Raw genomic sequence first — 15,676 nt, 5'->3', positions numbered from 1 at the left:
CATCACATAAGCAGTTTTAAAGTATTTTATAGTCATACCTATAACTCTGCAGCGAAGTATAGGATTTTTCCTTACTAGATCCCGTAGTCCTCCCCTCTCTAGTCACAGGAAGACTCACCGGAAATATGTGCAAAGTGTGACACCCAGTAATCATAAGTAGTAATGGGTAGTTAGAGTAGTACCATTTAATAATATAGGATGAACATAATTTAATGGAATGGATCCCAGAACAGCATGAAATCTAATAAAACCGTGATAGAAGTGATGTGCATGGTTAATTAGCAACACCTAGCCCAGTGGATAGTGCTTCGTCCAGGTCTTCCATCTTGACTCGCAGGTCCGTCTGTTGTTTAGCTTCCAAGCGTACGTCGTTTCGTAAAAACAATTGGACTTGACTGCTTCTATAATGTCAGCTGTAGAAGGGACAGAAGAGGATTTCCACCTAGCTGCAAGTTGGGATCTGTAGGCTATTAGGATATGGCATAAAGGTGTTCTATAAGCGGTGTCTGCTGTGTGAAGGCCTATGTTTAAAAGTACAAATTTGCTGGATATGGATAATGACTTGTGTGAAATCAGTTGTACTAATTCCTCCACACCTTTTTTCAATGTGTGAAGTGCAGGACATGACCAGAAAATGTGACTTATGGTGCCTGTCAACCCGCATCCCCTCCAACATAGTTGGGAACATGAGGGGATCATGTAATGCAATTTGGCCGGGGTATAGTACCACATAGATACCATCTTGAAAAATTGTTCTCTATGGCCTAAACACGATGTGTGTTTATTTAAAGATTTAAGAGCCTGAGCCCATTCATAGTTAGAGATTGTCAGGTTTAATTCTTTTTCCCACTTAGAATGCTGTGTCCTATTAGTTATATATAGGTCGTTATTGTAGAACTGATATAATGGCTTAAGAGTAATTTTCGAGATGGAGTCAGAGGATAGGTTCATGAGGTCTACAAGTGTTTGAGGAATGGATACTGTGGGTTGGGGAAATTGTTTCAAATGTTTGACAATTATGTTATATGATCTTCTCTCTGCATCTGGTAAACCGTATATCGATTGGAGTTCTTCAAAAGATGTTAGTTTATTGTCTTTGTACAAATGTTTTAGTGAAGTAATGCCTCTATCTGTCCAAGTTTGAAGGTCGGAGAGTGGAGTATAGAGTAGGACAGATTGTATGGTCAGGTTGATTGAGCAATCAGTAGCAGTATCATTGTTTGCAGTGGGCCTTATATTCCACATTTTTATGTTGTCCGAGACTATTTTGTTTATTCTAAGTTTAGTTTTGTTTATTTTATGAGAGTTTAATAATAATGGTGTCCAGTCTTCAATACCGCATAAAGATTCCTCTAGAAGGACCCATGGCTTTTTGTCAATGGGAGGCTTCAGCCACTCTAATGACTGTTTCAGTAGTGTGGCTTGAAAATATGCCGACAAGTTAGGTAGCCCCGTTCCTCCATTTTCAGCTTTTTTAGTCATAAGTGATGCTGACAATCTCGGTTTAGATTTTTGCCATACAAAGTCTGACATTTGTCTCCTAAATTTATTCAGTAAGCTCACGGGTAATGCCAGAGGAATGGTTCGCATAAGGTACAGAAGCTTTGGGAGGATGAACATCTTGTAAACGCTAATCCTTCCAAACCAACTCCAAGAGTATCTACCAAATGATGTTAAGTCTTTCTGGATGGAAGAATAAAGCTCATGGTAATTTTCCGGTATCAAATTATTGATGTCTATTGTTAGGTTAATGCCTAAATAGGAAAGAGAAGTTGTTTCCCATTTATACGGAAATGATTGTTGGATGTGTGAAGTGAGTTGTTTGGAAAGCCAGATCTTGAGGATGTGAGATTTGGTAACGTTAACTTTGTAATAGGATACTGTACTGTAATTTTGCAGTTCTATAGAAAGTTCAGGAAGGGAATGTTGTGGGTCAGAGAGTAATAGTAGGATGTCGTCTGCGAAAAGGCTGATTTTATTGATCCCGTGTTCTGATGCTAAACCATATATTGAATTGTTATTTCTAATTTTAATAGCAAGGGGTTCTATGACAAGTACAAATAGAAGTGGAGAAAGTGGGCAACCCTGCCTAGTCCCATTGGTTATGGGGAAGGGGTTGGAAAAATAGTTGTTTATGAACACCCTAGCAGACGGGTTAGTATATAGAGCAAAAACTGAATTTATAAATTCTTCAGGGAACCCGTTATGGTGCAGGACTCTCCTCATGAACGCCCAATTGACTCTGTCGAAGGCCTTCTCTGCGTCCAGTGATAGGAGCAGAGAAGGCTTCCGGTGACCTCTGGTCCATGAAATAAGGTCTATAACTCTACGAGTCCCATCACTAGCCTGACGCCCAGTAGTGAATCCCACCTGGTCAGGGTGTAGCAACTCTGGTAGCATATTTTTTATACGGTTGGCCAAAATTTTTGCGTACATTTTTATGTCCAAATTTATAAGGGAAATGGGTCTGAAGTTAGCTGGGGTGGTCGGATCTTTGCCTGGTTTAGGCAGGGCAACTATATTTGTTGCTAGCATATCTTTCGAGAACGAACCTGTAGTGGCTGCATAGTTAAATACGTTACATATGTGTGGGGATAGTGTGGTCATGAATGCGTTGTAGTATTCCGCCGAGTATCCATCCGGCCCCGGGGCCTTTCTACATTTAAGTCGTTTAATGACATTTTCAACCTCTGTGACGGTGAATGGATTTTTTAAAGCAGAGATGTTTTCTGGTATTAATTTAGGTAGTGGACATGAAGACAAGTATTTATCTATGTCGTCGATTTTTGGATGAGACATGTCGGGATCATCTTTAAGATTATATAGGGATTTATAAAATGTAGCTATTTCATTTGCAATTTGTTTGGGGTGGATTATTTTCGAATTGTCTTTTGCGTTAATCAGGAATGGGATTCTACTCTTTTTCCTAGGGCCTTTAGCAAGGGTGGCGGTGAGTCTAGAAGTTTTATTGATTTGGTGATAACCATTGCATTGAAGGTTCCTGAAATGTCTGTCGAATTCGTTAGACAGAAGGCCATACAACAGCAGTCTTTTCTCTCTTAGTGTTTGTAAGGTTATTAAATCTCTAGACTTCTTGTGTGTTTTCTCTAAAGCGGCTATTTCCTGAATTAAGATTTGTACTTCTGAAAAAGTTCGTACACAGAAACTGGAATGAGAAAATAGGACCTATATTGAATTATCCTTGGCTAACACTACAGTAACAGCATGTGAACTCCAGTGTAGTGAAGTATACCTGACAAGAAAGGGAGAGTAAAAGATGCGTAAGATATATAGATCTCCTGTATTGTAAAGAGAGTCATTAAAGAGGAGGATAGTAAGTGATGTTATGCATCGGGCTGAGTAGAGGATGTAGAGAATAAATTTGGAGGAGTAGGCCTCGCATATTACAAACGGCTGAGGTAGAGAAGATAAGAATAGTAGATTGTATAGATCCTGTATTAAAAGTGGTATGTAGTGGGTATGGAATTATAGTACATAGCATACATACTGTAGTAGGCCTCCTTTACCACCCTGTGGGAAGAGACATGGAGTGAATATTATGTAGGAGGAAATGGGATGGAAACATAATATGTGTTATATGAGATTTTACTGAAAACGTAGGTAGAATAATGCTGGAAAAATAATTTATCAATAGGATAAACATGGAATATCAAGAGTAAGAGGTAAAGTACCTAAAAGAAAACAGTTTCATAAGGTACTATGTAAACATTAAGTTGATCATATTGCAACATTACAGTAATTGTTACGCCAATATAACAATAATTAAGGAAATATGTCTCTTAATATCTATCTAGGTATTTTCCGTAGTCATGAGGTGAGGAGAGAAAACAAAAGCAACAGCAACATGGATTAGTAATAATATTGCAACAATAACTAGAGTTCAACAACATATTTAACTTGCATTAGCAGGTCTTCTGGTGTGCTGGGAAGTCCCAGAAGCTATAGAGAACCCACAAGTTCATCCAAGTCTATTTTTGATAGGTGCAGGGGCAATGCCCCACTTGTTTAATAATTCCAGGCCCTGGTCCGGGTTGTGAACAATCCTGGTGGAGTTACCATCTGGGATAATGAGTTTCACAGGAAACCCCCACCGGTAGGGAATATCGTTCTCCCTTAGGGCAGTAGTGATAGGCTGGTATAGTCTTCTTTGTTGGATCGTAGTTTGAGATAAGTCAATGAAGATGTTAATGTGTTTAAAACGTTCAGGTAGTTCCTTGGTATGTCTCATAGCCTGCAAGATATTTTCTTTAGTTTTAAAAAAATGGAAACGAGCAATCACATCCCGTGGCACAGAGGGATCAATGTTTCTGGATCTAGGTAATCTGTGAGCTCTATCGATCTCCATTTCCTGAGCAGAGCAATCAGGTAATAAGGATTTCACAAAGTCTTTTAAGAATGGCTCAAGTTCTTTGGGTGGTACTGACTCTGGGATCCCCCTGAATTTTAAATTGTTCCTTCTGTTCCTATCCTCCATATCCGCCAATTTAATTCTTAGAGCAGTGACTTCATCTTTTGTGGTATCATGGTCATCTGCTAAATTATTTTGAGCCGTAGCAAATTCACCCATCTTATTTTCAATGTGCTCCACTTTGGAGGTTAGAACACTGACTTGCTGTATAGTGGGCTCAATTAGTTTTTGGATGTCTTGTTGAAAGGAGCGTCTCAGCATTAGCATGGACTCCTTTATATACTGCTCAGAGGCTGCGTTACTTGAAGATGACATGGTTAACAGTGGATCATTGTCATTGCTTCCCTCTGGGGTATCAGGAGTAGCTCCATGGTCAGAGTCTAGTTTGGATTTCTGCTTGACCGGGCTTTTTGAAGGCGAAGATTCCACAGAGGGCATGCCCTCCATCGCTTTATCAGATAACAATAAGGGAGTAAACCTGTTAGCATTGGGGTTTCTCTCCTTTGCAGAATTGTCGCCTTGTCTAGACATGGGTGGTGTATACTTTTGTGGGACTAACAAGGCGGAATTATTTCTTTTTACTGATTTCTGGTAAGTTTGTTGAATTCTAGTGCTTTTGCGTGGGGTATAGTTGCTCATAGTCAAAGTATAACGCACTAACAGACCAGTAGTGAATTAAAGTAGTCATTCAGAAACAGCAGATATTGTTACCACGTGATGCCTCAGAGGTTAAAATCAGTCGCATCAGAACAGGCAATGAAAGGGTCAATCTAGTGACATTGAGCAGGTAGAATTCACAGTCACTATAAATTTCTTCTCTAGAGAGACAAATTCCACAGGCAATGAAAGGGTTAATCCAGTGACAGTGAGCAGGATGTATGAATGAGATTCCTAGTCACTGTAAGTTTATTTCCTCCAGATAGATTCAAGGAGGTATTTGTGGTGGCAGTTCAGAAATAGTTAAATAGCTGTGTAATCTGAGACAGCTATACAGCTCCCTGTCAGCAGTGACAGGTCTTATCTCTGTACAGAGCTCACACACAGGAGCACAGCAGCAGCTCAAACTTAAGATTAATGTTTCCTGTTCTGACAAATTCTCTCCTCTCGCTCTCCTCCTGCCACTGACTCCGTGCAGGTAATATATTGTTAAACAGAGTTTGTGAAGTAATAAAGAAGAGTAAATGAATGACAGTACCTTGTTTTGTTTTCTCTGCTGGGGAGAGGAATGTAGAGCTCCCTGTGTGCTAGGAGCACCCTGACTATAGCTCCTAAGTGCCAGTAATGTCCGAGGTTCTGCAGATAAATGGGGATTCAGGTGAAGTTGTGTTTTCCTGTGTGCAGGTCTTCAGTATAGCCCCAAAAACTCCTGACAGCATGGGGTTGTTGGTGAGTCCTGGACACTCTTGGGATTTCCCGCCAAGCGCACAGTGCACACTGCAGAGAGAGGACCCAGCTCCTGTGTAGCAGCCAGAGTCTCTGTATAGCTGCCAATCTTCTGTGAGGTGATTTTCTTCAAAAATCTCACTCGAGTCCCACAAATTTAGTATTAAAAGATAGCTCTCCTTCTCCTCTATCAGTCAAGGTGATTTTTATGCAGATATCTGTAGGAGTTTCTGCTTAGGGTCGCTTTGAAGTGTTAGTGTCTCAGGAGCTGCTTCTACATGTGTCTGCTCACAGCCAGCTCCAGGACCGCCCCCCTGCATCAATATCTGGAGCAGTGGACAGTAACCTAGACAATGAGCAGTTAACAATGGGAACAGAGGATGGGAACAACATAAGAAGGCAGTTTTGCCAATAAAATATATTTGCAAAATAAATCACTTTTGCATTACCTCCCAAATAAACTGTGATGGGAATTCTCTAACTTAAGAATCCATATTATGCCTGTATGAAACTGACCTAAAATTCAGTGGTTCGGTTCTTTTACTGTTAATACATCTCTGTAAATGAGGTCTAGAAGGCTGTAAGTTTTTAGTCAGAGATAAAACATGAATTTACTCTTTAGTGCAGCATTTTTCAACCGTTGTGCCACGACACATCAGAGCTGACAGCGCCAGGATCGCGTGACCGTAACCATTCCGTCATCACACACAAATCACCTTTACTTGCTGCTGGGGCTGGGCACACACACTCACTGACCAAAGGGCAGAGAGAGATAGAGAAAGACGGGCCCTTGAACATCCGGCTGTCTCAGTGCTGAGCCTGAACGGCCATGGACTCCCTGCTGTTCAGTGATGTTCCCAGACCTGACTCTCTACCTCACCGTTCTGTGTGCATGCACCCAGCCCCATAAGCAATAGAAGTAATGGTAGCAAGTGAACAGTGAAGCTACTATCCAGGGGTGGAGGGGGTAATGTTGGTACATTGCTTTTGGGGGGTGTTTTTTTATTCAGTGTACACTGCTATCCATGGAGTGGGTGAGAATGTGGAATCAGTGCACATTTCTCTCATAGATGGGCGGTTGTGGAATCAATGCACATTGTTAATCCTGGGGGGGGGGGGGGGTAGGGGGTGTTTGGCATTAGCGAGCATTGTTATCCACAATAAGTCGGCTTCCCCCGCAATAAGAAGCTTTCAAGGTGTACCCTGAGCTTAAAAAGGTTGGAAAGCATTTCCTTATCGTGACAACAACACTGGTTATTGATTAACTTTCCTCTTACTTTAGATCCAATCTTAATCTGTATCTGAACAAACTATTTTGTCCAGAAATGTGTTATAACCCATGAAAACGTGAAAAATGCCCAGGAGCGGGTACAGATAGGGAGGGCCCCTGCATGAAAACAATACAGTGGTCCCTCAGCATATGATATTAATTGGTTCCAGGAGAACCATCATATGTTGAAACCATCATATGTCGAGTACATATGTCTATGTAAAAATGCTAATTGGTTCTGGGGCCTCGGAACCATTGTATGTTGAATACATATCTCTATTGGAAACTGCTAATTGGTTCTGGGTTGACCATTGTATGTGGAGGGTATGGGGAGTGTTTAACAAACCAGGGTGCCTCCATCTGTTGCACAACTACAACTCCCAGCATGCATGTACAGCCATTCACTGTCTGGGCATGCTGGGAGTTATAGTTTTGCAACAGCTGGAGGCACACTGATAGGGAAACATTGATGTATGGGGTATATAGTGTGTATATGTATTGTATGTGATGTGTGACATTGCATACAGTACTGTACAGTTCTTTAAATACCTTCAGGGGGGACAGAATGTCCTCCATTACGATCCTGCCGACTACAGCTCTATAGCAAAGGAAGGGGAGGGCAGCCAGCAGCTCATTGGATGCCTGCAGCAAGATGCTGCAGGCTATTGGCTATGGCTGCACTGGGGGGCGAGGCTTACACGGAGCTCACAGTGGAAGCCTGTATGAGTTAGTAGGACAGCATGTGAGTAACAGGAGGCAGAACGGGGCACACGGGGCACATTAAACAACTGTCAGTTGCTGAAGTTGTCAGCGCTGTCAGATAGCTATTTGTACGATGGCCCCGACACACAGCAGTATCATATGTCAATGCTGCCTTCAACATACGATGGGCTCTGAGAGGCCATCATATGTTGAACTGATCATATGTCGGGGCCATCATAAGTCGGGGGGTCACTGTATACTGCATAAGGTTTTTGGTCTTTAGTAGCTCATCTTAGTGCACTTTTTATGTCCACCTAACAATCCCCAAGTAGTTGTGAGCTTTAAAATGAAGAAGCTTAGTATTTTACTTGTAATATTATAGCTGCTGCTTCTTTTTTTTTTTTTTATGATAATTTATTATTTTGCATCAAATAAAGAATAAAGTACAGTGGTTGTACACTATGCAATTCACAATATGAAAAGGGACATATAAAACATTTTGGATTTTGGAGAGTGAATTTTGCTGAAATGGTGTTTGAGGGGCATGTCACATTTAGGAAGTCCCTATGGGGCCAGAACAGCAAAAAGAAAACCCACATGGCATACTATTTTGGAAACTACACCCCTCAAGGAACGTAACAAGGGGTACAGTGAGCCTTAACACTCCACAGGTGATTGACAAACTTTTGTTAAAGTCGGATGTGTAAATGAAAAAAAAAATTTCACAAAAATGCTGGGTTTTGACCACATTTTTTATTTTTGCAAGGAGTAATAGGAGAAAATGTCCCCCAAAATTTGTAACCCCATTTCTTCTGAGTATGGAACTACCCCATGTGTGGAAGTCAACTACACTGCTGGTGCACTATAATGCTCATAAGAGAAGGAGCCATATTTGGCTTTTGGAAAGTAAATTTTGCTGAAATGGTTTTTGGGGGGCATGCCGCATTTAGGAAGCTCCTATGGTGCCAGAACAGCAAAAAAAAAAAAAGAAAAAGAAACACATGGCATACTGTTTTGGAAACTACACACCTCAAGGAACGTAACAAGGAGTGCAGTGAGCCTTAACACCCCACAGGTGTTTGATGACTTTTCTTTAAATTCAAAAAAATTTGTTTTCACTAAAATGCTGTCTTTTCCCCAAATTTTACATTTTTACAAGGGGTAATAGGAGAAATGCCCACCAAAATTTGTAAACCCATTTCTTCTGAGTATTGAAATACCCCATGTGTGGACGTCAAGTGCTCTGCTGGCAAATTACAATGCTCAGAAGAGAAGGAGTGCCATTGAGCTTTTGGAGAGAGAATTTGTTTGGAATGGAAGACGGAGGCCATGTGCGTTTACAAAGCCCAAAGCCCCCCCATGTGACCCTATTTTGGAATCTATTCCCCTCACAGAATTTAATAAGGGGTACAGTGAGCATTTACACCCCACTGGCGTTTGACAGATCTTTGGAACAGTAGGCTGTGCAAATTTTTCATTAAAATTTTTCATTTTCACGGACCACTGTTAAAAAAATCTGTCAGACACCTGTAGTGTAAATGCTCACTGTACCCCTTATTACATTACGTGATGGGTATAGTTTCCAAAATGGGGACACATGTGGGGTGGTCCATTGTTCTGGCTCATGGGGGCATTGTAGACATATGTGGCCTTCAATTCCAGACAAATTTTCTCTCCAAAAGCTCAATGGCGCTCCTTCTCTTCTGAGCAATGTAGTTCGCCTGCAGAGCACTTTACATCCACATATGGGGTATGTTCTTACTCAGAAGAAAGGGGGTTACACATTTTGAGGGGCTTTTTTCCTATTTACCTTAGTGAAAAAAAAAATTTTTTTCTTCATTTTCCCATCCAACTTTAAGGGGGTACTCCACTGCTCAGCGTTTGGAACAAAGTGTTCGGAACGCTGGAGCCGGCAGCAGAAGCTCATGATGTCATAGCCCCACCCCCTCAATGCAAGTCTGTGGGAGGGAGTTTGACGGCTATGAGCAGCGGAGTACCCCTTTAATGAAAATTCATCAAACACCTGTGGGGTGTTAAAGCTCACTATACCCCTTGTTACCTTCCATGAGGGGTGTAGTTTACAAAATGGGGTCACACAGGGGTATTTATTTTTTAGCATTTATGTCAGAACTGCTGTAAAATCAGCCACCCCTGTGCAAATCACCAATTTAGGCCTCAAATGTACATAGTGCGCTCTCACTCCTGAGCCATGTTGTGCGCCCACATATGGGGTATTTCCGTACTCAGAAGAAATTGCATTACAAATTTTGGGGGTATTTTTTCCTTTTACCTCTTGTGAAAATGAAAAGTATGGGCAACACCAGCATGTTAGTGTAAAATAATTTTTTTACACTAACATGCTGGTGTAGACCCCAACTTGTCCTTTTCATACAGGGTAAAAGGAGAAAAAGCCCCCCAAAATTTGTAACGCAATTGCTCCTGAGTACGGAAATACCCCAAATGTGGCCCTAAGCTGTTTCCTTGAAATGTGACAAGGCTCCAAGTTGAGAGAGCGAAATGCGCATTTGAGGCCTAAATTAGGGATTTGCATAGCGGGCGGACCCGGATGCAAGCATTAGGCCCTATTCACACAGCAGAATTTCCTCAAGTGGAATTCCACTTAAGGAATTCCTCCTCAAATGAAAGCTTAATACACTTCTGTGGGAGTCCACACTCCCATTCACACTTCTGCAGAATGGAATTTGGGTTCCGCACCAATTCAGCACAAAATTTTCCTAAGCGGAAGCGAAATTGGGGCGGATGAGCGGAAATTCTGTCATGTGAATAGGGCCTTACAATTGCCTCCGCTACCAAAAATATTCTACGCCAGTGATTCCCAAACAGGGTGCCTCCAGCTGTTGCTAAACTCCCAGCATGCCTGGACAGTCAGTGGCTGTCCGGCAATGCTGGGAGTTGTTTTGCAACAGCTGGAGGCTCCATTTTGGAAACACTTCCGTACAAAATGTTTTTACATTTTTATTGGGGGGGGGGGGGTCACGTCACTCAGATGGAATAGCAGCAACAAAATTCTTTCTGGAGGCAAACAACACTGACGTGGATTTATGTGCATTTATTATTGAATTACTTACCTTTGCTCTCAGTAAAAATTTCTTTATGTTTAAGGGGGTCCTCTACCTGCAGCGCCAGGGCACAGCGATGGGGGCGTCTTGTGCGCCCTCATACGCTAACCTGTTCCTGGGGCTGTGGGAGAGGACCCTCTTTACGTCTGACACGGCCCCTCACCTCGACAAGGTGATCTCGAGGGGCCGTTATATTGACGATATTTTGATTGTCTGGCAGGGTACAGTGAATGAATTGGAGGAATTTATAGTCTACCTCAATCAAAATGACTTGAACATACGACTTACATATAAATGCAATAAAACTAACATCGACTTTTTGGACATTGATATACAGGTGGCAGAAGATGGCACAGTACAAACCAACTTACATCGAAAAGCAACAGCCGCTAACACCCTACTCCATGCTAAGTCAGCACATCCGGATCACCTGGTAAGGAATATACCAGTGGGACAATTCTTAAGGGCCAGGAGATTATGTTCTGATCGATTGTTTGTTCATTTTCCCATCCAACTTTAAGGGGGTACTCCACTGCTCAGCGTTTGGAACAAAGTGTTCGGAACGCTGGAGCCGGCAGCAGAAGCTCATGATGTCATAGCCCCACCCCCTCAATGCAAGTCTGTGGGAGGGAGTTTGACGGCTATGAGCAGCGGAGTACCCCTTTAATGAAAATTCATCAAACACCTGTGGGGTGTTAAAGCTCACTATACCCCTTGTTACCTTCCATGAGGGGTGTAGTTTACAAAATGGGGTCACACAGGGGTATTTATTTTTTAGCATTTATGTCAGAACTGCTGTAAAATCAGCCACCCCTGTGCAAATCACCAATTTAGGCCTCAAATGTACATAGTGCACTCTCACTCCTGAGCCATGTTGTGCGCCCACATATGGGGTATTTCCGTACTCAGAAGAAATTGCATTACAAATTTTGGGGGTATTTTTTCCTTTTACCTCTTGTGAAAATGAAAAGTATGGGCAACACCAGCATGTTAGTGTAAAATAATTTTTTTACACTAACATGCTGGTGTAGACCCCAACTTGTCCTTTTCATACAGGGTAAAAGGAGAAAAAGCCCCCCAAAATTTGTAACGCAATTGCTCCTGAGTACGGAAATACCCCAAATGTGGCCCTAAGCTGTTTCCTTGAAATGTGACAAGGCTCCAAGTTGAGAGAGCGAAATGCGCATTTGAGGCCTAAATTAGGGATTTGCATAGCGGGCGGACCCGGATGCAAGCATTAGGCCCTATTCACACAGCAGAATTTCCTCAAGTGGAATTCCACTTAAGGAATTCCTCCTCAAATGAAAGCTTAACCCCTTAAGGACCGGAGGTTTTTCCGTTTTTGCATTTTCGTTTTTTGCTCCTTGCCTTTAAAAAATCATAACTCTTTCAAATTTACACCTAAAAATCCATATGATGGCTTATTTTTTGCGCCACCAATTCTACTTTGTAATGACGTCAGTCATTTTGCCCAAAAATCTATGGTGAAGCGGGAAAAAAAATCATTGTGCGACAAAATTGAAAAAAAAACGCTGTTTTGTAACTTTTGGGGGCTTCCGTTTCTACGTAGTACATTTTTCGGTAAAAATGACACCTGATTTGTATTCTGTAGGTCCATATGATTAAAATGATACCCTACTTATATAGGTTTGATTTTGTCGGACTTCTGGAAAAAATCATAACTACATGCAGGAAAATTAATACGTTTAAAATTGTCATCTTCTGACCCCTATAACTTTTTTATTTTTCCGTGTATGGGGCGGTATGAGGGCTCATTTTTTGCGCCGTGATCTGAAGTTTTTAACGGTACCATTTTTGCATTGATAGGACTTATTGATCACTTTTTATTCATTTTTAAATGATATAAAAAGTGACCAAAAATGCACTATTTTGGACTTTGGAATTTTTTTGCGCGCACGCCATTGACCGAGCGGTTTAATTAATGATATATTTTTATAATTCGGACATTTCCGCACGCGGTGATACCACATATGTTTATTTTTATTTTTATTTACACTGTGTTTTTTTTTTTATTGGAAAAGGGGGGTGATTCAAACTTTTAATAGGGGAGGAGTTAAATGATCTTTATTCACTTTTTTTTTTCACTTTTTTTTTGCAGTGTTATAGGTCCCATAGGGACCTATAACACTGCACACACTGATCTTCTATGTTGATCACTGGTTTCTCATAAGAAACCAGTGATCAACGATTCTGCCGGATGACTGCTCATGCCTGGATCTCAGGCACTGAGCAGTCATTCGGCGATCGGACAGCGAGGAGGCAGGAAGGGGCCCTCCCGCTGTCCTGTCAGCTGTTCGGGATGCCGCGATTAGCCGCGGCTATCCCGAACAGCCCGACTGAGCTAGCCGGGAACTTTCACTTTCACTTTTAGCCGCGCGGCTCAGCTTTGAGCGCGCGGCTAAAGGGTTAATAGCGCGCGGCGCCACGATCGGCGCTGCGCGCTATTAGAGGCGGGTCCCGGCTTCACTATGACGCCGGGCCCGCCATGATATGACGCGGGGTTACTGTGTAACCCCGCGTTATATCGGAAGAGCAGGACCAAGGACGTACCGGTACGTCCTTGGTCCTTAAGGGGTTAATACACTTCTGTGGGAGTCCACACTCCCATTCACACTTCTGCAGAATGGAATTTGGGTTCCGCACCAATTCAGCACAAAATTTTCCTAAGCGGAAGCGAATTTGGGGCGGATGAGCGGAAATTCTGTCATGTGAATAGGGCCTTACAATTGCCTCCGCTACCAAAAATATTCTACGCCAGTGATTCCCAAACAGGGTGCCTCCAGCTGTTGCTAAACTCCCAGCATGCCTGGACAGTCAGTGGCTGTCCGGCAATGCTGGGAGTTGTTTTGCAACAGCTGGAGGCTCCATTTTGGAAACACTTCCGTACAAAATGTTTTTACATTTTTATTGGGGGGGGGGGGGGGGGGTCACGTCACTCAGATGGAATAGCAGCAACAAAATTCTTTCTGGAGGCAAACAACACTGACGTGGATTTATGTGCATTTATTATTGAATTACTTACCTTTGCTCTCAGTAAAAATTTCTTTATGTTTAAGGGGGTCCTCTACCTGCAGCGCCAGGGCACAGCGATGGGGGCGTCTTGTGCGCCCTCATACGCTAACCTGTTCCTGGGGCTGTGGGAGAGGACCCTCTTTACGTCTGACACGGCCCCTCACCTCGACAAGGTGATCTCGTGGGGCCGTTATATTGACGATATTTTGATTGTCTGGCAGGGTACAGTGAATGAATTGGAGGAATTTATAGTCTACCTCAATCAAAATGACTTGAACATACGACTTACATATAAATGCAATAAAACTAACATCGACTTTTTGGACATTGATATACAGGTGGCAGAAGATGGCACAGTACAAACCAACTTACATCGAAAAGCAACAGCCGCTAACACCCTACTCCATGCTAAGTCAGCACATCCGGATCACCTGGTAAGGAATATACCAGTGGGACAATTCTTAAGGGCCAGGAGATTATGTTCTGACGATTGTTTGTTTGAACAACAGGCACAGGACCTAAAAACTAGATTCCGAGAACGAGGCTATAGCAATCGTGTCATCAACAGAGCATACTGGCGTGCTAAAAGAAGCAATCGGACCACTTTACTTCACTTACCAAAATCTGCCACCCAACCTTCTAAACAGGTGAGGTGCATATTTGATTTTCACTCACGAAGTGCAGAAGTAAGGGAAATCTTGGGCCGACATTGGCCAATTTTGCAAAATGATGAAACACTTAACAATATTGTTGGGACAAGGCCATCCATTTCCTTTAGATGTGCAAAAAACTTGAAGGATCAACTTGTACAAAGCCACTATACAATTAGATCTGAACCCTACATTTTTGGTTCAAGGGGACCCAAAATGGGAAGCTATCCATGTGGCAACTGCGTTGCATGCACAAACATGGATAGGTGTACTACCTTTAAAAACTCTACAAACTCCCACACATACGACATTAGACATCACATCAACTGTGCAACCAAAGGGGTCGTCTACATTGCAACGTGTCCCTGCGGGCTGTTATATGTTGGCAAAACTATACGCCCGCTCCGTAGAAGGGTTCGGGAACATGTGCTCGACATAAGAATGGCCCTAGAGCAACCAGATCGCCCATGTGTGAAAACTATGCCCCGACATTTTAAGAGTAAACATGACTGTGATGCCAGCCTCTTGAGATTCAGAGGCATTGACCATGTACCTGTTGGCCCAAGAGGAGGGAACTGGCAGAAAGTGGTAGCCCAACGTGAAACACGCTGGATATTTCGACTTGACACGATGATTCCCCAAGGCCTAAATGAGGTTAACAGCTTTGTCCCCTTTCTGTAGACTTTGGGTGCGATGCGAGATCTCTGACATAGGGTTTTAACCTTTTTTCATTTTTTTAAATAATTTTAATTGAATTTACACCTTGCTTTTCCTCCCTTTTTACCTAGGAATATTGAGTTATTAACCTAATGTAATGAATATCTTTGGATGGTGCGGCACCTGATTCCTTGAATTATGGGATATACCTTATACAAGATCAAACATATAATTGCGATCATAGGAAGAATATTTTGGACGTTTGTGCAATATATATCCTATGGACTAAGTGCAATATGTAATATCGCATTGTGAATTGTGACTTTTCTACATGACCTGATTAACTGCAATACACCTTTGGTATTACCCAATGGGGTTCATGCAATATACTGTGGACTATATAACCCTAATGCTCGGTTCACCATATGACGGGGTAACTTTATTCTTCTCTTTTCCTCCTTTTTCCCTTCCT

The 15,676-nt window shown here is 42.2% G+C and overlaps 1 protein-coding gene across 1 annotated transcript in view; it reads right to left on the bottom strand.

Annotated features, from left to right (window-relative positions):
• Positions 1-3,229: 3,229 nt before the first annotated feature.
• LOC130273762 (uncharacterized) overlaps positions 3,230-15,676 on the bottom strand; it is a 29,558-nt gene continuing 17,111 nt past the window's right edge. Inside the window, exon 3 of the mRNA XM_056521058.1 lies at positions 3,230-6,158. Coding sequence (XP_056377033.1) covers positions 3,980-5,068 — 1,089 coding nt within the window. The 5' untranslated portion in view covers positions 5,069-6,158 and the 3' untranslated portion in view covers positions 3,230-3,979. The remainder of the gene's footprint in view (positions 6,159-15,676) is intronic.

The sequence above is a fragment of the Hyla sarda genome, chromosome 5, assembly GCF_029499605.1.
Source record: "Hyla sarda isolate aHylSar1 chromosome 5, aHylSar1.hap1, whole genome shotgun sequence".
Taxonomy (NCBI): Eukaryota; Metazoa; Chordata; class Amphibia; order Anura; family Hylidae; genus Hyla; species Hyla sarda.
The sequence above is the reverse complement of the archived record's forward strand: the minus strand, read 5'-3'. Positions and strand labels throughout refer to the sequence as shown.